Below are 25566 nucleotides of genomic sequence, written 5' to 3' on the forward strand. Positions count from 1 at the left end.
TCAGTCCCTGCGGGCGCAAAGAGTGGGACATGACTGAGCCACTAAACAACAATCTCGGTGCTGCCCCTTCCCTGCGCTGAGCATACCATGCCCTTCTCGGCGCCAGGTCTGGGTCTGTGTTCCCCTTCCGACGGGTGGCCTCAGAGGGCAGGGGGCCCCAGACGCTGGCACAATGTGCGTGGCACGAGGGTGCATGGGGGCCGCGCTGCCCGGGATATCGCGGGGTGGGGGTTTTCGAGTGGGTCGCGGGAGGGAGGCGACTGTCGAGGCCGGGCTGGGCGCGCGCTCGGCCGGGCGGGGCGCGGGCCTTGGCGGCGGCTGTGGAAAGAGGGAGGAGGCCCCGCCCCGCCGCGCCCCTCCCGCCGCCCCGGACCCCCCCGCGCCGCCCGCCCACTCCTGCAGCCGCGAAGGGCGGCCGGCAGAGCGACGCGGAGCCCCGCCGGCGCGGACCCCGACGACGTCCCTGCCTGGAGCCCGCGCGCCCCGGGCCGCCCTCGAGGGCCAGGAGCGGCGCCCGGCGGCCGCCCCTGCAGGTAAGCGGGAGGAGGCGGCGCGGCTGCCGGGCTTGGGGGCTCCGAGGGCAAGACCCGGCCTGCGCTTCTCCCGAAACCGTCGGGGACACCTGGGCCGGCGCCTAGGACTCCGGGGTGAGGACGGGATGGGGGATTCGGCCCGGGGGTCGGCGCTGGCACGAGGGAGCCCCTCCTCCCTTCCTTCCCAGGAGCGGGGGCTCCAGCTTCAGACAGGCCCAGGGTGGAATCCCTGGCCATGTGGCTCGGAGCAATCATTTCACCTCCGGGAGTCTCCCTTCCCACCTGCGAAATGGGATGACAACGCTTCCATCGCAGGGTCAGGAGGGAGCAGGGGCCTTAGAGTCCCCCCGAACCCCTTGTAGACCTCAGGCTCTCCTCTCCCCATCTCTCTGCTGATTCTAGTTAGCTGGCCACCTCCCGGTTTCCCGTTTTTTTTTTTTTTTTTTTTCCTGCTTCTGCCCCCAAGTCCCTCCTATTCGGGGTGTCCTAACAGCATCCCCCAAACCCGAGACTGGGGTTTTGAAGGCTGTCTCTGCCAGAGGCTCAGCACCTTGCTGCAGCTTAGGTTTGAGACCTGCGGAGGGGTGAGGGGGGCTGGTGCCTGACTCAGAGGAGCTGATATCTGGGGGCCCCAGAACTGCCTCCCCAGTGTCTGTCCTGGGGCTGGAGACATAGTGACCATGGGATTCCCCTGGGGTTGGTGGGGGGCCATGGGGAGACACTGTTCAGCCAGAGGAGCCTGGGAGTTACGAGCTTTGAAGGGCAGACCCTCGGAGTTTGCTTGTGTGTGTGCAGTGTGTGAGCCTGTCAGTGTGTGCCTTTGTGGGGTGTGAGGGGGACAGCGAGTGTCTGCCGGTGTGTCATTCGTGTGTATCAATCAGTGTGTGCTTACGTGAGGTCCTCGGTGTGTGTGAGAATGTGCTAGGCTTTTGACACAGAAATACCACTGACCTCCCTCAGGGGACCCTGGCAACCCGGAAGCCCTTCCTCCTGTTTGCCATCAGCGTCTCTTGCTAAGGTCTGTGCGCTTGTCTGATGGTAGGGTTCACCCCTTCCTTGGAGCGCCCTTAGTGAAGGCAACCTCCCAGGGAGCTGCCTTGGGTGTCTGGAAGACCTGGGGGCGCTGGAGGGTTAGGCAGTCTGGGGTTCCTCTCAGGGGACTGACACTCACTTCCCTGAGCAGATGGGAGCCCTCAGGGAGCCCACTTAGACCTCAGAAGCGGAAATGCAGAGGGCAGCAACTCTGCGTGGGGAGTTGGTGGCCTCGGTCAGTGCAAAGCTGTCCCCACTGGCCCCTTGCTGGGTTGGTGAACGCAGACAGGCCCTCGGGCGTGCAATCACCCCAAAACAGTAACGAGGACACACCACAGACATACTCGCAGAGTCACGCACAGCTGCATAGCTACACTCCCTCCCATTGACAGTCACACACAATCACACACCAGAACATGCTCTACTGAAACATACACCACGACAGACGCTGCAACAACAGACAGGGCATGTGCACGCACACACACACGCACGCCCACATGGACTCCTGCAGACACATGGCAGGCCCCACGTGGCCCAGCCAGACGCACTCAGACAGGACAACACACATGCGCGCGCGCACACACACACAGACACACGCTTTCTCAGTAGGGTCTCTCTCCAGTTTCACTCTGTCTATCACAGTGAAAATGAGTTTCCGCTTATTCTCTGGCTCAGAGGAAGAGGAGAGAAAAGTGGAGGTGAATATATCTCCTAGCAAGAAGGGGGCAGGCAGATAGGCAAGAGGGCTGTCAGCCTAAGCACCCCACCTCCTCCCCTGCTCCGGGTCTGAGCCAGACTGAAGGCTGGTTGCCCTACTGGTCCCCTAGCCCACCCCAGGCCCCCCAGTGGCAGGCATGGGGCTCCCCTTGTAGGAGACTGGGGCCTCAGATGAACCAGTCCCATCTGTGGCCTCAGGCACTTACAGAGGCGCAGCAGCCTCTCATATGGGGTGCAGCTGTGTCTCAGGGTGCCCACTGAGGTACATGGGGGGAGGCACCTTGTAAGCCGAAGTGTGTGTGGAGGGGCCCTCAGGAGAGGCAGCGAAGAGGTGCCTCTAGTTGGGGCTTTCAGGGAGAAGAACTTTGACAGGTGCAGAGGGAGGAAAGGGTAAATGAGGACATTCCAGTCAGAAGGAACAGCATAGGCGAAGGTGTGGAGGTGGGAAGCTGCAGAGTTCTCTCAGGGGGTGGTGAGTACTTGCCGGCTCGGCTCACAACTCACGGTTCACACAGTGAGGGAGTGAGGTGGAGGGACTGACAGCTACTTTGAGGTCAGATTTCCTAGGACCTTGTTCAGAGAAACGGTGTGAGCTGCAGAGTGGTGCAAATTGGGGATCACTCTGGTTGCTCTGGAGGGCAAGGAGGCCACTTAGGAGGCTGGACAAGAGTTTGAGGAGGAAGATGATAGACGCTGAGGTGAGTGGTTGTCATGGGGATAAGAGGAAGGTATAGATGGAGAGGAATGAGGAGAGAGACTGGACAAGCCTCAGTGATGCTTGACTGTGGGGGTGAGGAGAGAGTGGGCCAGGAACCGTGCTCTGAATGGCTGTGGTCTGACCCCAGAGGAGGCAAATCCAGGGGAGATGTGGGTTTGAAGCCCAGGGTCTGGGCCTGACTGTTGAGTGTGGCCATGAGTCTGGGGGCTAGTTAGTGTCTGTGAGGCCTGAGTATGTATGTATAGAAGCCTAAGTGGGTGTGTGAGGCCATGTGTGTGCACAAGTGTGCCCAGATATCAGCTAGGGAAGTCCTGGTCCCAGAAAGGGCATTTCAGGCCCGCTGTGTTCTGTGGGCATTTCCAGGGTGGTGGGATGTGGACAGTGGGTCTTAAGTGAAAGCAGCATGTGCAGTGAGGGGAAGAGCTGATCTTGGGACTCAGATCGGGGTTACTTTCCATGTGACTCTGACCTTGGGGTCAGATCAAGGTTACTTTCCATGTGACTCTGAGTAAGGGTCTTCCCATTTCTGTGCTTCAGTTTCCTCATCTATAAAATGGGAACGCTAATGCTGGTCTCCAGGGTCCTTTTGCCTGCAGAGAGGTGAGGAGTAATCCCAGGTCACACATGGTCAGGGTGCAGAGCCAAGAACTTTCACCCAGACTTCTGATCAGAGTCTGTTCCACCCCTCTGGTTGGATCCTGGGAAGGGACGGGGGAGGGCCTGGCCCTCCTTCCATTCAGATTCTTGGAAAGTTTTGAACTGAGAGGTGACTGTCCCCATGCAGGCTGAGATTTCTGGCTCTTAGAGGGCAGAAGAAGCGGGTGGCAGAGGGTTAGTGCCTCCTGGAGAGAGCCATGCCGGTACTGCTGGCTCATCTCCTGGACGGGATTACAGAGCCTCAGAGAGGAACTCGCCCAGGGTCACACAGCAGCCAGTGGAGGGACTGAGCCCCGAGGATGGGACCCTGGGCGCCGGCTTCCCTTCCCTGCAGAGGCTGTGCTCCTCTCACAGGGGCCATCCGGAACCTAGGATGGAGGGGACCTTGTCATCAGAGGTTCTCTAACTTCAATTCTTTCTGTCCCCTTGGGGGAGAGTAACAATAAGAGTTTACTGGGCAGCCACGATGCACCAGGACCTGTGTTTGCATATCTCATGTAGTCCTTATTACTCTGCTGCAAGGCAAAGGGCGGTAGCCCATTTAACAGAGGGAGAAGTGGAGGGCTCAGAGAGGCCCGTAACCTGGCCAAGCGCCCCTCTTCAGAGTGTCAAACTGGGATTCGCTCCCAGGTCCATAAGGATGTACAGCTCATGTTCCTCCCCCGCTGACCTCCCAGGTTCCTGCCCTCTCCAGGGCTCGGTTTGTGGGGGAAGTGAATGGAAACTTAATGATTTCTCATCTGTCCACTGTGTGCCAGGCACTGTCATACACAAGGTACTTTTTTGAGGGACAGGGAACGTGGGGAGCAGTAATCATGAGAAGGTCAGGCCGGAAGCACGGCTACGACTGTGAGGGCTGGCATGGTGTTTTCTGATATCTCAGGATGCGCTGTGGACCTGGTGGGCCCCGTGAGGGCGGGTGGGTTTCTGGGAGGAAGGGGTCCAGGCCTCGGGTCTCAATTCTGCCATGGCAGTGAGCTTCCCCCTGGGTCTCCATAAGCCCATCCATAAGATGGGCCGGTAATGCCTCCTCGGATCTCCTTGGAGCCTGTGATGACGAGCAGTGTTGCTTGTGTGTGGGGAGGGGGTCCTTTCTCTTCTCCCAAAAGGCCCCAGGAAGCCGACTCTCCGGTCCCCACCCCCCTGCAGCGTCCACTGCCCTCGCTAACCAGGAGCTCTCTCCCGTCTAGCCTGCTTCCCTCCCACCGCGGCGGCTCCTGGCCGCCACTCAGCTCTGCGTGGGCCCTCCAGGCCACGCTCCCTCTGACAGGCGACCACGGCTCAGCTCGTGGCAAACATTCTTTTCATAGTTCCCGGAGCACAGCAAATCCGGCTGCTTAGCCAGGAATGCACAGCCCCCTCCTGCAGCGGCGGCAGGGGCTTGGGCAGCGGAGCCCCTGGGGGTCAAGCAGGAGGGGCTGAGGGGCTGTGGAGGACCCCCCCACCCCCGCCCCAAACCCAATACACGCACGCACGCACGCATGCACGCTGGCCCTCAGCTCCAGGGAGCCGCGAGGCTGCCCTCCTCATCTGTGAACTCACTGGGCTTGGGTCCCAATTCTGGCATCATTCACCACGGGCTGGCTGGCAGACCTGGGCGAGTGACTTGTCTCCGAGCCTCCGGTTCTTCATCTGTAAAATAGGGTTTCTAATTTAATCTCACACAGGGCTTTGGGGGAGGCCAGTCATGGCGATGGAGACGATGATAATTGCAAACGTATATCGAATGTTCCCTTAATGCCCAGCGCTGGTGGAAGTCGGCTACTTGAAATGACCGCCCTTCATCTGCTCCAGCGCTCTGCGAAGTAGGAATTGCTCCCACGTTCCTGATGAAGAAGCTGAGGCACAAATGAATGAGGTCACTGCTAGTAAGAGGCAGGGCTGAGAGAGGAATGTGAGCAGCTGGGCTCCAGAGCGGTTCATACCCCGTCATGATTTTTTAAGCAGGACTCTTAGCGGAGGGCCAGCTCCCGGTAAGGGCTCAGAAAACAGACTTCTTCCATGAGCCCCGCTCTGGGAGGAGTCAACTCTTTGCCTCCTGGCCATCAATCCACACCTCTGTTTGGAAAGTTGGGATGGGGAAGCAGGCCTGGGGCCCTGGCCAGTGTCCTTAGGGAGCCTGAACTCTCAGAAGATGGTGGGGGACAAGGGGGTGCAGACTGTCCCACCCACCTCTGGTCTGGGATTTAGCTGGAGGCAGGCACTGTGCAAGGAGGCGATGTCGCCAGGGGAGGGGCTCAGGAGATTAGGGAAGGCAGCTGAGAGCGCAGGTTAAGAACAGAGTCCCATTGAAGCGGGCTCAGGCCCTGCCCTGGCACACCCGCCCACCCCACCTTCCTATTTAGTAGGATTGAGGAGCCTTGGTCAGTTGGAGTGGCTCCTGAGGCCCGGGATAGGAGCGGCCCACTCTCTTGCCAGCCTTGCTGGTCTCTCTTGCCGTCTGGGTCGAGGCAGCACAGATGGGGGTGGAGAAGTGGGGAGCATTACCATGGCGGCAGTCTCCAGGAAGCCCAAGTGAACTGGGTTTTGGCCATTTGAGGGCTGGCAAGCCCCAAGGTTCAGATCCTAGCCCTGCTGCTTCACCATGGAGAATGGATGTCACCTCTCTGGGCCTCAACCCTCCTCCTCAATAGAATTCCCGCCTTACAGGGTTACAGGAGAGCATGATAAAAACGCCTGGAACATGCCTAGTGCTACATCTGGTACATAAAGTATGCTTGGGATTTTTATTTTTTATTTTTTTGCCACACTGTGCATTTCGTGGGATCTTAGTTCCCTGACCGCGGATCGAACCCATGGCACAGCAATGGAAGCACAGAGTCCTAAATACTGGACTGACAGGGAATTCCTTATACTTGGGATTTCTAGAGACCATTATTCTTAAGGGCCAATGTGTGAAGGGCATGGAGAGCCAGCTTTAAGCTGTGCTTGGGGTCTCTGATGCTGCTGTTGTTGTGTAGTTGCTAAGTCCTGTCTGACTCTTTGTGACCCCATATCCTTCACTATCTCCAGAGTCTGCTTAAATTCATATCATCGGTGATGCTGTCTAACCTTCTTATCCTCTGCCACCCCTTCTCCTTTTGCCTTCAGTCTTTCCCAGTATCAGTCTTTGATTCTGATATTCAAGGTATTTCTCAGGCTGACCTCATCCAGTTCTCATCTCAAACCATCTGTATTTAGAGAGGTCAGGAGCCCAAGCTCTGGCACCAACAGCCTAGGCTTTACCCATCATGAGCTGTGTGACCTTTGACCAATTACTTAACCTCTCTGTCCCTTGGTTTCCCACTCTGTAAAAAGGAAAGACAAAGAACATATACTTCATTGGGTTGGTCTGAGGACTACATGAGACAGTTCACGAGCAGAGAGCCTGGCACATAGTAGGTGCATAATAAGTGTCAGCTATGATTGGTTAGTTCATTTATTTATTTCACTTATGTTCACAGCGTTCATGCCTCCATACCCTCACACATGCTGCTACTTTAGCCTGGACTGATTACCTCTTCCCACCACCACCCAGTTAAATCTGTGTTCATCTTTCAAAAGCCCAGATCCAATATAAGTCACTTCCTCTTCCTGAGCCTCACGGTGAGGGTGGGGACTGGGGCCAGAGAAGCCAGGGTCAAGCTGGGCAGTGAGAACCTCCCACCCACGCTCCATCAGCTAGGCTGGGCCCTCAGAGAGAGCAGCCTCATGACCCACCTCTGGGGTCACGGTGTCAGAGTGGCATGGGTGGGGGCAGGGCTCAGCTGAGCTGGAGAGAGGGCCTAGGAGCCGCTGGCTCCAGCAGCTGGCTGCTTGTGCAGGGAGAGGGCTGGGATGTCAGAGTTTCCATGGGAGCGGGCAGAGGCGAGCAAGCAGCTGGGGGAGAGAGTGACGAGGCCGGCAGGCCTCCCTGCCAGGTGGGCTGGCTAGGCATCCCCTCCCCATCCACCCGGGATTCATGTCTGGGCTTGGACTGCGGCCCCAGCTCTGCTGTGTGACCTGGACTAGGGCTTACGACAATCAGGTATCATGGTTGATTGAGCCAGAAATGGGGACCTGGCCTTCGAGGGCTGTAACCACATCATGTCCCCTGCTGAACAACCATCCGTGGCTCCCCATTGCCTCACAGAGAAACGCAAGCATAGTATTTAAGGCTCTCCACTAAATTGGCCCCGCGCTCTCAGCTCCCGCTCATCCTCTCAACCTCATGGCACCCTGGGCCTTCCCTGTGCCTGCCCAGCAGCTCCCTACTGCCTGAGATTCCTTTTCTTACTTTGCCTGCCTGTCAGACTCCTACTCACCCTTCAGGATCCAGCCCCTTCCTACATGAAGTCTTCTAGGGAAACTCAAGGGAGGGCAGTATTCCCTGCTGTGTACTCCCATGGCCCAGAGACCTTGGTCAACTGTGTGATGGCCACTTGTCTGATGCCTCGGGCTAGTTCAGGGCAGGGCAGGGCGCTGAGCCTAGGAGCCAAGGCCTAGCCTTGGGTTCCGTACCCAGTAGGAGCTTCCCCAGGTAGAACCCTAGTCTATAGTAGGGACCACCCCAGCCTAGGGTCTGGCAGGGTGTAGGGACTTCTTCAGACTGGACCCTGGCACAGAGAAGGGGCTTCCTCAGCCTAGGCCCTAGGACAGGAAGAATCCCAACAGCTCAGGGCCAGGTCCCCTGTGGGCATTGCTGAGTGTGCATGGCATGAATGAAGTCGGTGGCGGGGCACACATCTTGGCTCCCTGAGCAGGTTGGGGGCCAGTGTTGCAGCAGGGGCTCCTGGCAAAAAGCCCATGGCGGGCCCCAGGGAGGCTGTGAGTCAGGGCAGGAGGCTCCCCCAGCTCCTGGCATCTTCCTCAGTTTCCCTCTTTCAATTCTCAGGCCTTGTCTCTGCTGGGACCTTCAGAGGCCCCTCCGACCTGAAAGGTAAGCTAGATTTGGGGGCAGGGGTTCTCCAGTATCCCAGGCTGCATGCGGCCTATGCTTGCTGCCGTCTGCCCTTGCTCCCCCCAGCTGCTGCGGAAGCCCCTCCCTGACTCAGGGTGTCCTAGCGGGCAGCCCCTCTTGCAGGTGACCTCAGCTCCCTCCGGCCCAACTCGGAAGCAGCTTTTTCTCATTTGTGAACTATTTCGCCCCAGCTCCTTGGCGCGGCCGTGTTTGCTTGGCCTGCCTGGGTGCAGTGGCCTGGCCGGGCTCCCGCCGGGCCCCCTCCCTGCCCAACCCAGCCTCTCCTGCTGACGCTGAAGCTGCCGCCACCGTGCAGGGAAGCCGCGAAGGCCTAGGAATCTTGGCAGGCGTGCGGAGGCAGCGGGCGGCGGGTGGCGCTCCGGAAAAGGCTGCAAATGTGAACCAGAAGGCGGTGGTGTGGGGGTGGGGTAGGGGACTGGCGGCTGAGAAGGCAGGGCCCGGCCTAGGGCCTGGGGGTGCCTGGGTCTGGTGGCCCTCCAATGTCCGGTCTCGCTCAAAAGCTCAGGGCCTCTTCTGGGAAGTGAGCAATGGCACCAGCTGAGGCCTGAGCCCCTGGCAAGGAAGGGCCGGACCCCTGGCCACCTGCCCGAGGATACACGGCTGCCCTGGCTCCTGTCTGCTGCCCCCACCTGGTTGTTCCTACCTCGCTGGACACTCTGTTGCCCCCCAAGATGCTCCTCCCCAGGGTAGTAGTGGGCTGGCTAGCCTCAGAGATGAGCAGAGATTGGTGGCCTGGGAAGTGGGCCTAGTCCCTTCAGGGAGGGAGGTCAGCCCAAGCCCCCTCCAGCAGAGAGCTGAGAAGGACTCTGGAAGAGCCACCAAGGAAAAGGGACCCTATAAGAAACCATCTTGCAGGCTGGCAGGAGGTTGGAGGTGGGGTTGCCAGAGGCCAGGAGTTAGAGCACCCAGGCTGCAGACTGTACTGAGCACCTACTATATGCTGAGCCCAGCTAAGGATGAGATGGGTGTTGGGGAAGACAGGCCCTGGAGGAGGAGCTGTTCTGCCTGAGGGAGGCAGGGAAGGCTGCTTGGAGGAGGAGGCATTTAACTGGGTCTTAAATGAGGAATGACATGTTTGCCTGGAGAAAGAAAATGGTAACCCACTCCAGTATTCTTGCTTGGGAAATCCCATGGACAGAAGAGCCTGGCAGGCTACAGTCCATGGGGTTGCAAGAGTCAGACATGACTCAGTGACCAAAACCACCACCACCTGGAGGAGAAAGAAAGAAAGGGCAATTCACGCAAGCAGGATTGTGCAGGCAAAGGTGGGCAGTGGGTACAGGGAAACATCAAGAAGTTTGGGGTGTCTGGATTCAGGATGCTGGTGCTCCTCTCACCCCTAAACATAGGTGATTTCCCTAAGGGTGAGCCCATGGCCCTCATCCAGGCTGCAGCAACACCACCAATGAAGCCCTATTTTTATCTCCAGCCTATATCGCTCCCTCTCAAGTTTCAGACCCACAGGTTCTCTGCCTCTTAGATATAACCCATCCTAGAAGGCCCTCAGTCTTCTTTGCCCACTCAATTTGGAGTATTCCACCATCTCTTGCCTTTATGGGCATGTTGAACTCTGATCTGTCCTTAAAACCTCCTTCCAATGCTGTTTTGCAAGTTGAGGTCCCCTGTGGTCTAAGGTCCTCACTGGCAGAGGTGAGGGGTGTTGGGACTCTTGGTGGAACTGAAACTTGGTTGTATAGACAAGGTGGGCAGAGGCGACACTCCTGTCCTGCCATCAGTCTGGATGATAGGGTGTCCTCCAGGCAGCCCTGTCCCAGCCTAGCCTCCTCCCTCCATCCCCCAACTCTCAGATTCCAGGTAGCTCTTTAGCTTCGAAACAGTCCTCATGCTTGCACATCTAAATTTGAGAGGTTCAGAGTCTCAGTGACCTGCAGGACAGTGAGATCATGGGGACTGGACCCCACAAGTCTCCACCCAGACCTTGTGGGGCTGCTCAGGGATCATCTAGGGAGGTCAGCCCCAGACCTGACGTTAGCATTAAGGCCACAAATGCTGGCCTTCTGGAGGCTCCCATCAAGTGACCAGCAGCTAGAGATTTCAGAGCCTGGAACTCTAACAGGATCTGGGTATAACGCGCGAGAGAGCAGAGGAAGACAAACAGGGTGGGCAAATGGGATGGTGACACAGACAGGAGAGAGACCTACCAGGAGATGCCTCAGATACACAGGAAGATGAGGGTCTGGATTCAGAGACACAGACGTGGCGGAAGGGTCACAGGTGGGCATGTCAATCACCCACATGGTTCCCACAACAAGCTGGTTCCCAAACATGACTCTTAGACCTGGAGTGTGTCTCCCCACCAGCTGTGGTCTCATGGATTTGCCAGCCTCACTATGATCTTGCCATCCTCTCTGCTTTCTTTATCCGCATTACCACTGAGTCTAAAGTACAGTCAGCCCTCTGTATCTGCACGTTCCACGTCCATCCTCAAATCTGGCCAACTGTGAATCAAAAATACTTGAAAACCAATTCCCAAAATTTCCAAAAAGCAAAATTTAAGTTTACCTTGTGTCCCAGCAACTACTTACATAGCATTTACATTGTATTCGGTATTATAAATGGTTTAAAGTATACGTGAGGATGTGCATAGGTTATATGCAGATACCACACCATTTTATATAAAAGACTCGAGCATTCATAGATTTTAGTAGCCATGGGGGGTCTTGGAACCAATCACCTGTGGATGCAGAGGGACGACTATATACCTTCTCCAGTAAGCCACATGAACTGCAGAATAACATGGGATTTATCACTTTGGTACTAGGGAGTCATTGGAGACTCCAGAGCGGGGAGGGCCATGGCAGAGCTGTGCCAAAGTGTGGTTCACATATAGGCAGCATTAGCATCACCTGGGAGGTTGTTAGAGCTGCAGATGCTGGGCCCTGCTCCACACTTACTGAATCAGGATCCCTGAGGGTATGGGCTAGGAGCCTGTGTTTTTAAAATCGTTTGATGCACACTAAAGTTTGAGAAGCACTGTTGGAGTATCTATAGGATGTTCTGAGGAAGACAGAGAAGCTGAGGTTGAGGGGTGGGAGAGAACAGTTTTGATAATCCAGGTGAGGATCTGGCAATTTAACAAACCTTTACTGAATGGCTGGAATGTGCCAGGCTCTGGGCTGTGTGTTGGGAGAATACAAGGTCTGTATTAGGACAGAGAGAATGGGGGAGGAGGGGAAGGAAGAGAAGTGAGAGAAACAGAGGAGACAGTCTGCAAGATTGGATTGGGGGTTTGGGGGCGAAGGAACAGGGCTGTCATGTACAGTTGTGCGGGTCGGTTACTCTTCAAGGACACTGCAGAAAGTCAATGAGGAAAGCCCGAGTTGGCTGGACAGAGGGGTAGCCTTTCCTACTTGTGCTAAGGCAGTGTATAGGCTAGAGAGATTCCACGTAAGGAAGGAAGGGTCAGAAGTGTCAGGAGTGATGTCCTGATTTCTGGCCTGGGCACCAGGGAGTTGGGGAGAAGCACGTAATAGGGGAGAAGATAATGACAGCAGTTTGGGTGGAGGTGTCTGAAGGACAGCCAGGAGAAAATGCTTGGCTCATAGTTGAACTCAAGAGTCTGGGGCTCAGGGGAGTGGTAGCTGGAAACAGACATGGGAGTCCCTGGTGCTGGGATTGGAACTGTGGGAGCTGGGGAGAGCTAGAAACTGTAGGAGAAACATCCAGAGAGAAGAGAAGAGGTCTGAGCCAGCTCCTTGGGGTCAAGCCTGGGTCTGCAAAGTGGGCAGAGGGAAGGAGCAGAGAAGAATCTGAGGAGGAGCCTTTCCAGGAAGGAGGAAAGCAGGGTCACAAGGCAGGAGGCAGTGCTGGTGAGAAGGAAACACACGAGGTGAGAGGGTGAGGGGTAGAGAGAGTTCTTTCAAGAAGCTTGGCTGAGAAGGGCTGGAGAAAGATGAGGCTGGCCAGGGGCAGGGGAGAGGCCTGTATAGACTGGGATGCAGAGGCTGGGACTCGGGGAGGCACCCACAGACAGTGAGCCCTCCAACCCAGCCCTGAGGAAGAGGTGTGGAAGGGCTGGGGGGACCTTGAGTAGGAGACAGGACCCCTTTCATCTGAGACTCAGGAAAGGGGGATGGGAAAGGGTTCCTGATCTCTGCAAGCTGGGAGAGAGGTGGGGGATGGGGGCTCAGGAACCCTGGAGAAGTGTGGAGTCGCGGCGGGGGTGGGGTGGGGTGGGTGGGCATCATGCCCAGTGGGTGAGGAGGGCAGTTCCTCTGCTTCTTTCCAAGATCCATAACTTCGTCCTTGGCCTGAGCAGGCTGTGTGACCCCTAGTCAGCAGCATCTCAGGAGCAGTCAGAGAAAAGGCTGAGAAGCACAGATAATTGACTTTTAGGGAACTTCACAAGGTCCTGGCCTTTGGCAGCAAGTCACCTGAGGTTTTCAAAGGTTGGTGGAGATGTTGCTTTGCAGCAGGAGGCACTAAGGTTAGACTGAAGGGAGGACTCTCTGGCCATCAGGGTAGCAGAACAGGGCAGCATGAAGGGGCCGATGGCTTAGACCATGTCAGTTAACCCTTTCACAAATGAAGACACTGAGGTTCAGAGAGGTTAAGTTACTTGCCTGAGACCACACAGCTGGAAAGCAGCTGTGCTGGAATGAGAGTTCAGGGGCAGTCAGAATGTAAAGGGCCTTAGGGCCCCCCACCCCGCCCAGGGCTGGACCCCTGATAGGGAGAGCCTTGGAAATGCTGCTCACCTGTTGAAGTGGCGGAGACTGGGCTTAGAGAGAGAGAAAGAGGGACCGAGAGACGTGGGTCAGGGCCAGAGACCCGGGGAGAGAACAGAGCGCGGCCGGGCCGGTGGGGAGACAGGAGCAAGCGGGGCAGCCGATCCCGCAGAAATGTCTCCACAACAGGAAGCGTCTCATAACATACCTGTGGTTTGGCCAGGCCCCGGGGCTGCCTGAGCTCCCCGCGGCTCCCTCAGCTGCAGCCGCCCTTTTCGGGTAGGGGGCTTGGAGCAGCAGGAGCCTGCGCAGAGCTGCGTTCCATCCACCCACCCGGGGCGAGGGGAGGCGGGGGTCGGCCAGGGCCGCACTGGCCACACCCCTGCACGCTCCGCCGGGAACCTGCGCCCCGCGCTCAGGCCCCCCCTTTGCATCGCGACCTCTGAGAGCTCACGTGTGCAATGGGATGGGGAGGGGGCAGGCCCTTAAATTCCACAGGATCACCTGCCTCCCCACCCCCGCCCCCAGGCTGCTGATCGTCTCTGGGACGGGACCCTTGGAGAGAGGACTGGTGGGAGGGGGCACTTATTGCTTCAGGAGCAGCCCTATCCAGGGAGAGAAGGGTGTGTATTCATGCCGCTACTTCCTGCTGGGGTCTATTCCCTTTTCCCCTCTCATTGGTCTGAAGGACCCTGGAACCCTACCCGCTCCCAGCCAACCTCCTCTGCCGCCCCCGGAGGAGGCCCAGGCTACCACAAAACGCTGACTTGGACAAAATGCTGTTTTACGGGGATTTGTTGAAAAGGGGGGAAATCCCCGTTAAGGACTTGCAGCTGTCCAAACACCGCGTCTACCCTGCTGCCGCCACCGCTCCATCCCCTGAATCAGCGTCTTCTTCTGCATCCCACCTCCTGCCCCTGTCAGCCCCGCCCCTTCCCGGTCGCCTCAGCTCCTGCCTTCCTTCCTAAGAGGTTACCAGAGAGGGTGACGGTCTGCCCAAGGTCACACAGCCCAGCCAGGCTTGAGCCTCAGGGCTCTCGCCAACCAGTTCCATGAGGGGAGACCAGAAGCAAGCAAGCAAGTGGATCGGCTGTTCCTCCCTGTGTGCCCCTATTCCCCAAGCGGGCAGCTCTTAGCTGAAGTTTCTTGATCGAGGCCACGTGAATGTCCCACCTGTTCCCTTTCTAGCTGACACATAAGCCCCTCTGAGGGGCTGAAGAAGGGGCTTCCAGGGCCGTGTGACACTTATCTGTGCAAGGTCTGAGTGTTATTCGTGTGATCTTTAAATCTGACAGCAAATTGAATTCATCATCCATTTATCTCTGTGCCAGCCAAGTCCTGTGCTGGGCATGGAGGGGAGGGGAGGAGCGGGGAGAGAAGAGAAAAGCCAAAGAGGGAGACGAAGCTGTGAGGGGGCCCTACGGGTGTCAGTGGGGCCCAGGGGAGGCATCCAGTAGGCTTCCCGGCGTCTAAGAATGAGGAGGAGCAGGAGGTGGGGACGCAGTAGGGGGAACCGAGGGAAGGAACACGTGCAGCGACCTGAGAGCCTGGGGAGCTGCGAGGCGGGGGTGGGGGCGGCGAGAAAGGGATGACCGTGAACAGGAGGCAGGGGCGCCCAGGCACCCTCGGCTCTGCTGGTGGCTGGCATGGGGGGCAGTGCCTCCCACGTGGGCAGCCATGTGGCACCATGCCGGGGCCATCGTTTTGCAGCCCCCTTCTCCTGTGATATGCACACTTCCACTCCCAGCCCCTCTCTCCCTCCGCCCCCCGCCGCCGCCCCCAACCTGGACTGGCATGGCCGCCTCCCCTTTAAGAGCTGGAGTAAGTTTTCCCTCCTCAAACCCACAGGCAGCTTGGAGTTGGAAAAGAGCTTCCCTTTCTCAGTCTGTTTGCCTCTGTCTAGCTTGTGCTCTCTGGCACGTTCTCCCTGGAGGCAGTCTGTCCCAGCGGTTAAGAGCTCAGGTTCTTAACAGACTTCCGCTCAGACCCTGGCTGCCAGGGGGCGGCGCCTCACTCCCGCTTGTCTCCGGCTTCAGACGCCTCGTCTATAGGAAGAGGAGGCACCATAGCTCCTCTTTCCCGGGGATCTGGTGGGAATTACATCAATCGCGAACTGTGACGCAGCACTTAGGCGGTGCCCCAGCGAAGGTGTGAGCTGCCATCCTCACTCAGGCACGCCTCGCTCCAGAGGAAACACCTGCTCCGGGGTCCCGCCCCACCTCCATGGAGCAGGAGGTGCCAGGATGGGGCAAGTTCAGGGAGCCACGGGGGCGTAGGGCGGGGATGCTTCCTGGAGACCCGCCTTGCCAAGGAGGAGTGAGAAGTGGGGAGCTGGCAGGGGGCCCTGCCTGGGCTCCTGCCTGAACTGGGGGGGCTCTTCCTCTGATGCCCTGTGCCCCTCTACAGTTCTCCCCATCCTAGACACCCTCCCAGCTGAGCCTGCATCAGCCCCCGCCTCCGTGAGGCCTCACCCAGCACAGGAAGAGGACCAAGGCTCCCCAGTAGTAGTAACAGTAGCAGTGTTAGTCGCTTAGTCGTGTCTGGCTCTTTGCAACCCCATGGACTATATCTCCCCAGGCTTCTCTGTCCGTGAATTCACCAGGCAAGAATACTGGAGTGGGTTGCCATTCCCTTCTCCAGAGCATCTTCCTGACCCAGGGATCGAACCTAGCTCTCCTGCATTGTAGGCAGATCTTTTACCTTATGAGCTACAGGGAAGTCCTCCCTGGAGCCAGGGCTGTCTTGAGTCCTCCTGTGGGGGTGCCGTGATTTCGGCCTCTGACCCATTCAGACCAGAACTGCTCACTCCCCTCCTCCTGCTTCCTACTGCAAGGTCTGCCCCTCTGCCCAACCCCCTGCTCCCCTTCCAGGCAGAACATTCTAGCTCTGTGATATATGAGGATCCCGCATTCCCCCAGCTCAGGTGGCCAGGGCAGGAGGGTCTTTATCCTGCTCTCGAGAGGCCTCATGGTACGGTGGTTAGCGGCTGGGGCTTAAGAGTCAGACTGCCTGGGTTTAGGCTCTGACCGCACTCCAGGTGCCTCACCTGTAAAACAGGGCTGACGAGCCTTGCAGGGCTGAATGTGGATAGAAAGTCAAACTTTGGGGTAGTGCCTGGCTGGAGCCTCATCAGCAGTTAACTGAGGGCCAGGCCTACACAGTAGGAGGCCTAGAACCAGTCATGGTGCAGACAGAGCAGGTGGCCTGTGTTGAGGGCAGGTGTTCTGGGCAAGATTCTTAGTCTAAGCTTCAGTTTCTATATCTATAAAATAGGGGACAGTAATTCTATGAGCTGGTCGGGGGTCGTTGAGAGGGTTAGTGATGTGAAACCAGGGAGCCCTTAGGTGGCAGGTCTTAATATTACACTCGGGCTCAGGGAGGCTGAAGACCTGCCCAAGGTGACAGGGAGGTTGATGGCAGAGCTGGGTTGGCAGCTTCACCATCCTGCCCCAAAGCCCCACGTTCATTCCTGCAAAGCCCGCATGATACTGAATTTGGAAGAATCTGCACTGCAGCTCCAGACAGCCTCAGGTATCTCTGGATGTGCACAGCCCACTGCCACACCTTCCTGCAGCCACACACAGGTGTGGAGAGCCCCTGGGTGGGGCGAGGGGAGCCCAGAGCAGGGATGCCAGGGCAAGTGGGACCTTCCTGGGGTGTGTGAAATGTCAGGCTAGTCCCCTGTGTAGATATTGATGGGTACCCACCCTGGGGTACCAACTTTGATCATCACAGCAATCCTGAGAAGCAGGTTGTTAGCCTAGCTTGAAAAGAAAATTCTTTTTTTTTTTTTTTTGCCACATCTCCAGGCTTGCGAGATCTTAGTACCCCAAACAGGGATCAAAACTGGACCCCCAGCACTGGAAACTCAGAGTCCTAACCACTGGACCAACAGGAAATCTCCTAGCCTAGCTTTTAATTATTATTATTTTTTTCCCCACACTTTGCAGCATGCAGAACTTCCCTAATCAGGGATCAAACCTGTGCCCCCTGCAGTGGAAGCACAGAATCTCACCCACTGGACACCAAGGAAGTCCTAGTCTAGTTTTTTAAAAAGAACTTAATTGAGATACAGCTCACATAGCATGCAATTGGCTTATTTAAAATATAAGAATCCACAGTTTTTTAAGGTACTCAGAATTATGCAGCCATCATCACAATCAGTTTAGAACGTTTTCATCACCCCTAATAGAAACCCTGTGTGTGTGTGTTATTCACCCAGTCATGTCCGACTCTTTGCCACCCCATGGACTATTGCCTGCCAGGCTCCTCTGTCCATGGAATTCTCCAGGCAAGAATACTGGAATGCATAGTTATTCCCTTCTCCAGGGGATCTTTCTGACCCAGGGATGGAACCTGGGACTTCTGCATTCCAGGCAAATTCTTTACCGTCTGAGCCACCGGGGGTCCCAATAGAAACCCTGTGATTAACAATCACTCCCTTTGTCTACCTGCCCCAGCCCTAGGCAACCACTCATCTAACTACTTTCTGTCTCTATAGATTTACCTATTGCGAACGCATCCTACAAATAGAATTATATGATTTTGTGCCTGGCTTCTTCAGTTGGTGATGTTTTCAAGATTCATCTGTATTGCTGCGTTTATCAGTACTTCACCTCTTTTTATTGCCGAGTAATATTCCATATCCTGAATATTCCACACCATCCATTCATTAGTTGATGTACATCTATTGTTTCTACTTTCTGGCTGTTATGAATAATGCCAGTATGAACATTCATGTACACGTTTCAGTGTGGACATGTTATTCCATTTTACAGACGAGGAAACTGAGTTCACGGAGTGGACATCGCTTGCTCAGGCTCCCCTACCTGGTGAATGGAGGATTTAGGCTGGCTATCCAAATCTGGAGCCTGTTTTTCTTCCTAACTCAGTCCTTGTTCTCAGAGCTGAGCTGAATGCTGAGACAGGGCTAGGTCAGGACACTGGAGTGAGGGGTTAACTCTGTAGAGGAAGGAGTGACAGCTTCCCTGGGTCTTGAAGGATGAGTGAGGGGAAGAACACTGCAGGCAGAGGAACAGCAGGTGCAAAGGCCTGGAAGTGTGAGGCTGCCTGGTGACTGGGGCAAAGGTATGGTGGAGGGGAGCAGCAGAGAAAGGGGCAATAGATGGTAGAGTTGGAGACAGAGATACTGATTCAATGATTAGAACACCATGTTGGGAACCAAGGACTTTTACAAAAATTATTGTTTAATTTATACTTTTTTAAAACTTTTCTTTTGTATTGGGGTGTGCATGTAAGTCGCTTCAGTCATATCTGAGTCTTTGCGACCCTGTGGACCGTAGCCCACCAGGCTCCTCTGTCCATGGGATTCTCCCTGCAAGAATAGCGGAGTGGGTTGCCATGCCCTCCTCCAGGGGATCTTTCCGACCCAGGGATGGAACCTGTGTCTCTTATCTCTCCTGCATTGGCAGGCAGGTTCTTTACCACTAGCACCACCTGGGAAGTATTGGTGTATAGTCGATTAACAAAATGTGATAGTTTCAGGTGAACAGCGAGGGGACTCAGTCATACATATGCATGTGAAGTGAAAGTCAGTCATGTCCATGGAATTCTCCAGGCCAGAATATAGGAGTGGGTAGCCTTTCCCTTCTCTAGGGGATCTTCCCAACCCAGGGATCGAACCCAGGTCTCCGGCATTGTGGGCAGATTCTTTACCAGCTGAGCTGTAAGGGAAGCCCATACATATATGGGAAGTCATACATATATATGTAATTAATTAATGGCCTCGAGGCTTGCGGGATCTTAGTTCCCCAACCAGGGATCGAACCTGGGCCACTGGCCGTGAGAGCCTTGAGTCCTAACCACTGGATAGCCAGGGAATTCCCACAAAGGACTCGATCCAGAAGATGGTGGGGAACCCCAGAAAAGCCTGGACTTAATGTGAGGTCAGACAGACCTTAGGCAAATCCCAGTGCTGCTTCCTAGAGACCTTTGCTTTAGTTTTGTCATCTGGAAAATGCAGATGACAGTAACAATACCTCGTTAAAGTGCTGGGAGGATTAAGTGAGCTCCCATGCTGGAGAGCTTAGCCTCATGCCTGGCAGAGAGCCAGTCCAGCACGTGGTAGTGGGTGTGTAATCATCAAACAGTGTCTGGCAGGGCTGTGCCAAGGTTAGAGGTGCTCTGGAAGGGCATCTGGCTGCCAAGTGAATGGTTTGGGAGGCTGTTGTCCAGGAACCTCATCCCCACCCCTGCCTGTACAGAGCGCTATGGGCAGGGTTAGGAGAGGTTTAGTAGTAACTTCTGCAGACTCGGAGACTTTGAGAAATGCTTGTGAATAATAACTAAATTTTCATCTTTTTTGTGAGCTCCTGGGCCTGGTGCCAAACCACCCATGAGCTGGCTTGACGGCCTCTCTCCCTCCTCCCCGCAGCACGCCGGCGGACGCCATGCAGGGGGCTCTGACACCCCTGGCTTCGCTGCCACCACCTCTGCTGCTGCTGCTGCTGCTGGCGTGCGGGCCGAGGGCGGCTGCCAGCGGCGGGGCCGCTGGGGCAGCGGGCTACCCGCCGGTGCAGTACGTGCAGCCCATGCACAAAGGACCCGTGGGGCCGCCCTTCCGCGAGGGCAAGGGCCAGTACCTGGGTGAGCATCGCCCCGCCCCGCCTCGGCCCGTCCGCACCCCCAACTCCCTGTCTCCTGACCTCCACCGGCTCTTCCCAGGCCCCTCACAGCCACAGCCCGTCCATCCCACCAAAGACCTTCCCACCTCCACTTGCTTCTTGATGCGGGTCCAGGGCCTCCCACCCCAAGAGGGCCCGGAAGAGGGGTGGAGCTGGCTGGAGGAGGTGGTCTTTGGGTAGGGGAGGGGCGGGAAGGTTTGTGGGGAAATAGGCAGGGGTTGGCGCCGATTGGCTCTAAGGAGGGCTGCTGGTGCCACCTGGTGGCCATTCCACCACAGTTCCGCAGGGATGAGAGGCTGCTGGGGAAGGGAGGCCCAGCCTGGGTAGGTTGGGAACCAGGAGTCCTGGCTGTGGCTACCCTGCAGCTCCCAAGACCGCCACCAGACCACCCCTAAATTGCGTCTTTCATGAGAGAAGGGAGGGAGGACCAGGGTGGTCTTCATGAGCAGGTACAGAGCCCTAACTTCTCAAGTTGCACCCCATGCTGGCTAGGGAGTGGGAAGATGGGTCCCCTGGCCCCACTGGCCAGGCCCCTGACAGCCTCTTCTCTTTTTCTCTCTCAGAAATGCCTCTACCACTATTGCCGATGGACCTGAAAGGAGAGCCCGGACCCCCTGGAAAGCCTGGGCCACGGGGTCCCCCCGGCCCTCCTGGCTTCCCAGGAAAACCAGGCACGGGAAAACCTGGGCTCCACGGGCAACCTGGCCCCGCCGGCCCCCCTGGCTTCTCCCGGATGGGCAAGGCTGGTCCCCCAGGGCTCCCAGGCAAGGTTGGACCACCAGGGCAGCCAGGGCTTCGCGGGGAGCCAGGGATTCGAGGGGACCAGGGCCTCCGGGGGCCCCCAGGGCCCCCTGGCCTCCCTGGGCCCTCAGGCATTGCTGTCCCTGGAAAACCAGGCCCCCAGGGGGTGCCCGGGCCCCCAGGATTTGGGGGGGAGCCAGGACCCCAGGGAGAGCCTGGGCCCCCAGGTGATCGAGGCCTCAAAGGTGAAAATGGAGTGGGCCAGCCAGGGCTACCTGGAGCCCCAGGGCAGGGTGGTGCCCCGGGGCCCCCAGGTCTCCCTGGCCCGGCTGGTTTAGGCAAACCAGGTTTGGATGGGCTTCCTGGGGCCCCTGGCGATAAGGGTGACACTGGGCCTCCTGGGGTGCCAGGACCTAGGGGGGAGCCTGGGGCTCTGGGCCCAAAGGGGCCCCCTGGGGTGGACGGGGTGGGGGCACCAGGGTCAGCAGGGTTGCCAGGGCCACAGGGCCCACCAGGAGCCAAAGGGGAACCAGGGACCCGGGGCCCCCCTGGCCTGATAGGCCCCACTGGTTATGGGATGCCAGGCCTGCCAGGTCCCAAGGGGGACAGGGGCCCAGCTGGGGTCCCAGGGCTCTTGGGGGACAGGGGCGAGCCAGGTGAGGATGGGGAGCCAGGGGAACAGGGCCCACAGGGCCTTGGGGGGCCCCCTGGACTTCCAGGGTCTGCAGGGCTCCCTGGCAGACGTGGGGTCCCTGGGCCTAAGGGGGAGACAGGGCCTATAGGACCCCCAGGAGTGCCTGGCATTCGGGGTGACCAAGGGCCTAGTGGCCTGGCTGGGAAACCTGGGCTCCCAGGAGAGAGGGGGCTTCCAGGGGCTCATGGACCTCCTGGACCGACTGGGCCCAAAGGTGAGCCTGGTTTCACAGGCCGTCCTGGAGGACCAGGGGTGGCAGGAGCCCTGGGGCAGAAGGGTGACTTGGGGCTCCCTGGACAGCCCGGCCTGAGGGGCCCTTCAGGAATCCCAGGACTCCAGGGTCCGTCTGGCCCTATCGGGCCCCAGGGTCTGCCAGGCCTGAAGGGCGAACCAGGCCTACCGGGGCCCCCTGGAGAGGGGAAAGTGGGGGAACCTGGCGTGGCTGGGCCGACAGGGCCTCCCGGGGTGCCAGGTTCCCCAGGACTCACGGGCCCTCCTGGGCCTCCTGGCCCCCCTGGTCCCCCCGGAGCCCCGGGGGCCTTCGACGAGACTGGCATCGCCGGCTTGCAGCTGCCCAACGGTGGAGTGGAGGGAGCTGTGCTGGGCAAGGGGGTGAAGCCACAGTTGGGGCTAGGGGAGCTGTCGGCCCATGCCACGCCCGCCTTCACCGCTGTGCTCACCTCTCCCTTCCCTGCCTCGGGCATGCCCGTCAAGTTTGACCGGACTCTCTACAACGGCCACAGTGGCTACAACCCGGCCACGGGCATCTTCACCTGCCCCGTGGGCGGGGTCTACTACTTCGCCTACCACGTGCATGTCAAGGGCACCAACGTGTGGGTGGCCCTCTACAAGAACAACGTGCCGGCCACGTACACCTACGACGAGTACAAGAAGGGCTACCTGGACCAGGCGTCTGGCGGGGCCGTGCTGCAGCTAAGGCCCAACGACCAGGTCTGGGTACAGATGCCCTCGGACCAGGCCAATGGCCTCTACTCCACCGAGTACATCCACTCCTCCTTTTCGGGATTCTTGCTGTGTCCCACATAACCCGTGCTGCCCTGGCCTCCTCCTCTTTAGCGGTAGAGAGACCTTCTCACTTACCAAGAACCTCCATTTAAAGAAAAAAAAACCAAAGACTGAAACAGGCGGGCACAAAGGCAGCCGCGGCCTCGGCCTGGGGAGACTGACTTGGATTCTCTCCACGCAGGCTGAGGTTTCTTCCTGGAAGAAGCTGGCCTGAGTTCCTCTCCCCCACGTGTCTGTGCAGTGGTGGGGGTTGTGCCCCCATTCCTGCCCTGCCTGGCCCCCTGGCAGGGCCCCAGACGTTCAGCCTGGCTGGTGGAGACCCCTGCCCCCTCGAGAGTCCTGGGCTCTGCCGGGCGGTGAAGGAGGCTGCTTCTCAGTGAGTCAGTGGTGAGAGGGGGCTGAGCAGCCCCCTCCATTCCCCTGAGGAGACATATTCCCAAGCCCTGCCCAGCCTGCTGGCCCCCAAAGGGCACCTGCTCAAGGGATGGGGCGTGGCCTCCCTCAGTTCTTGGCTGGGGCTCTTCCAGCGGCCCTGGGACCTCCAGCTGAAGGTGATGGATCTCCCGAAGAGTTTTTGTTTCTCTCCAGGGCAAGGGAGAAGAGGGGGACCGTGGTGGCCAGTGTGGACACCCTGTCAGGACTGCAACCCTAGCGGTGGGGCTGTGGATGCAGGCCTGTCCCCGGTGGGTATGGGTGCGTGACCGCTCCTCCTGGCTCCTGGGCAGTGCCGACCCCCACTCACTGCTCAGGCTGCAGCCACGGAGAACAGTGGCTTGTGAGGGGCAGGGGCGTGGGCCTGGCGCAGGATGGCCGTTCTTCACATTCATCTCCATCCCCAAGGCTGCACCCACCAGCTTTGGCTTTGCTCAGTGTGAGGGCAGCCGCCCAGGCCCCTGCGGACCGCCAGAGGTGGCACGAGGCAGGGCTGGCAATCAGCAAGCCTGAGTATTCCTCCTCTCTCCTTTCACCTGCTGAGGGAGAGCCGCTTTACTCAGACAAAACTGTAAGGGGTGCTTGCCAGCCCCACCCCCAGTAGCCCCATGGCCTAGAGCTTCCTGTTCACCCACAGAACAAGGTGCACACAAGCTCGTTGATGAAGACAGCCGCCCGCTTCTCCTTAGTAAGAGCCAGATGGTGGGTGTGCGTCGACTCCAGGGGTTAATCTGCAGGGGCTTCCTCTCCTTCCACTCTCTGGTTCCAATTTCCTGTCCAAAGCAGGATTAGGGCCCAGGAGGCTGAGGCCCTGAGAAAAAGGGTGCCAACAGGCCCCTTTGGGATGAGGTGGATGTTACTGCCATTTTCCCCAATCAGAGCTCTCCTCTGCAGGAAACAGGCAAGACCTCCTTCCCTTCCCTTGGCCCCTAGTTCAAGCTGAGTGGATACCACTGAGATGAGGGCCCAGCGTGGACGTGCTACAGCTCTGGCCCTCACCCCGCCTGCCCATGTTGAGGAAGGAGGTTGATCACCGACTTCTGACGTGTTAGGCTGTGGCTCCCTCAGGCCCCTGGGCTGACCTCCTCCCCACCCACAACTTCTCCAAATCAAGCAGACCCTTTGACCACTCGTTTTAACTTTCAAAAGGAGAAAAGAAAACCCAAATCTGCCCAAGTGGCACTTCAAGAGCAGGCTGGGCTAGGGTTCCTGGTGGGTTTCTTATCCATCAGCACCATGGGAACTAAGTCTTAAATCATACCTCATGGGGCCACCTGCTCAGCATTCTTACTGAGTCAAAGCCACTGCCATTTGACCTGTTAGGAAGGGTTCTGATGGGTGAAAAGGCACCAGCTCCCAGTGAAGTCCAGGGCCCTGAGGGTACGGGGAGCCAAAAAAAAAAAGAACAAAGGAGCTGTTTCACAGAACTGAGTTTCTGCCAAGTGTCATTCCTGAAGCCTTTGGGGAGAGGTGGGTGGTGTTTCCAAAATATTTATGGGACTTTAGTTCCAGGTGTCCACTTAACTGACTAGCTTTGATAAACTGTGTCAGGTTTTAACAATGAAAACTACCCATTACCTTGTGCATTTTTGTATTCTAATTCCTCATTTTTTTTTTAAAGATTAAGGTTTAAATGTTTTCCATTAGTAATTTCATTTCTAACCTGGTATAGGAGGCTTAGTTCCCTACATACCTATTATGTGCCCTGTGTCATAGGAGATTCGGGAAAAATGCACTTGGGAATCAAAGAAAATGGAACTTCTTTTTGAAAAGAAAAACAATGGTATTGACTGTATTGACACAATCTCAATAAAGCCTGTTGTATAAACAGCACTGTACTGAAACTGGCCTTGATGTAGAGGTGTCTTGAGCCTCTGCTTTCATAAAGCACCTGGGGAGCTCTCTGGGACTCTTGTTCCGCACCTTCTCAAAGAGCATGCATTCCTCCCCAGCCAGGGGTTCTATCACCACCGCGTCAGAAATGCCTGGGCTCTGCACCAAGTAAATGCCAGGAAGCGTTTTAAGAAACCAAAGAAAGGCAGTGGCTGGAGCTGGGGCAGATGGGTCAAGCTTCCCTGGAACATTCCTGCAAACTCTCAGGGGTAGTGGAGCATGACAGCTGGCTCAGGATCCCGAGGGCGAAGTTTCAACATCTGATACACATTATGAATGAAATCAGGGATCTCTGCTCCTGTGGGCGAGGCTGGTGCCAGGCCCAAGGCGGAAGGCAGGGCTTGGGGAGCAGTCCTGGGAGAAAGCACATGCCCCACAGCCTGCCACACGCTGGGGATCTGGACCGCAGACCTGAGGCCAGTCCAGGCCCTGAAAAATCCTGGAGGAACCCCGTCCCGACTGAAAGCAGACCTGCTCAACAATCCTAAAACCTCAGGCTAGCTGCAGGGCTGGGCACAGATCTCCACCGAGGCTGGAAGAGCCCTCAAGTTTAAGGGGGGGGGGTGCCCTCTCCATTTTCCTTTCTTCAAAATGGATGGTGTGTAGAACTTCTTGGCAGGCCAAGGCCCTTGACGGAGGCCCAAGATGCAGAGTGAGGCCCGCCCTCCCTAAAGGTCAGCAATCTGGTGACCCAAAGTTCACTTCACACCCTCCCACAGGGTTCTGGTTCCTGGCCCAGCGGGGCCTGGGTCCTATCTGGGGGGCAACCTATTAAGTCGTCAGGTTCTCTAAGAGCAGTAATATCTGACTTCTTTCTGCCCACTGCCTGGGCCACTCTGAGGGATCTCCAAC

General features: G+C 57.3%; 1 protein-coding gene across 2 annotated transcripts; it reads left to right on the forward strand.

Annotated features, from left to right (window-relative positions):
• The first annotated feature begins 399 nt into the window (after nt 1-399).
• Nucleotides 400-24669, forward strand: COL8A2 (collagen type VIII alpha 2 chain). 2 transcript variants are annotated; one of them, XM_025289090.3, is made up of 4 exons: nt 400-533; nt 8510-8554; nt 19679-19890; nt 20492-24669. In XM_025289090.3, the coding sequence occupies exons 3-4, from the start codon at nt 19695-19697 to the stop codon at nt 22408-22410; spliced, it is 2115 nt and encodes a 704-aa protein (XP_025144875.2). In that variant the 5' UTR covers nt 400-533; nt 8510-8554; nt 19679-19694; the 3' UTR covers nt 22411-24669. The 2 variants fall into 2 exon arrangements, with proteins under 2 accessions (XP_025144875.2, XP_044801194.1); XM_044945259.2 differs by lacking the exon at nt 8510-8554.
• The last annotated feature ends 897 nt before the right edge of the window (nt 24670-25566 follow it).

Source organism: Bubalus bubalis, chromosome 6 (genome assembly GCF_019923935.1).
Source record: "Bubalus bubalis isolate 160015118507 breed Murrah chromosome 6, NDDB_SH_1, whole genome shotgun sequence".
Classification (NCBI taxonomy): domain Eukaryota; kingdom Metazoa; phylum Chordata; class Mammalia; order Artiodactyla; family Bovidae; genus Bubalus; species Bubalus bubalis.

Bases quoted from the DNA above. Each gene is read 5' to 3' on its own strand.
- COL8A2 (XM_025289090.3), top strand. From the start codon at position 19,695: ATGCAGGGGGCTCTGACACCCCTGGCTTCGCTGCCACCACCTCTGCTG. The intron at 19,891-20,491 runs GTGAGCATCGCC...TTTCTCTCTCAG, and splicing joins GGGCAAGGGCCAGTACCTGG to AAATGCCTCTACCACTATTG.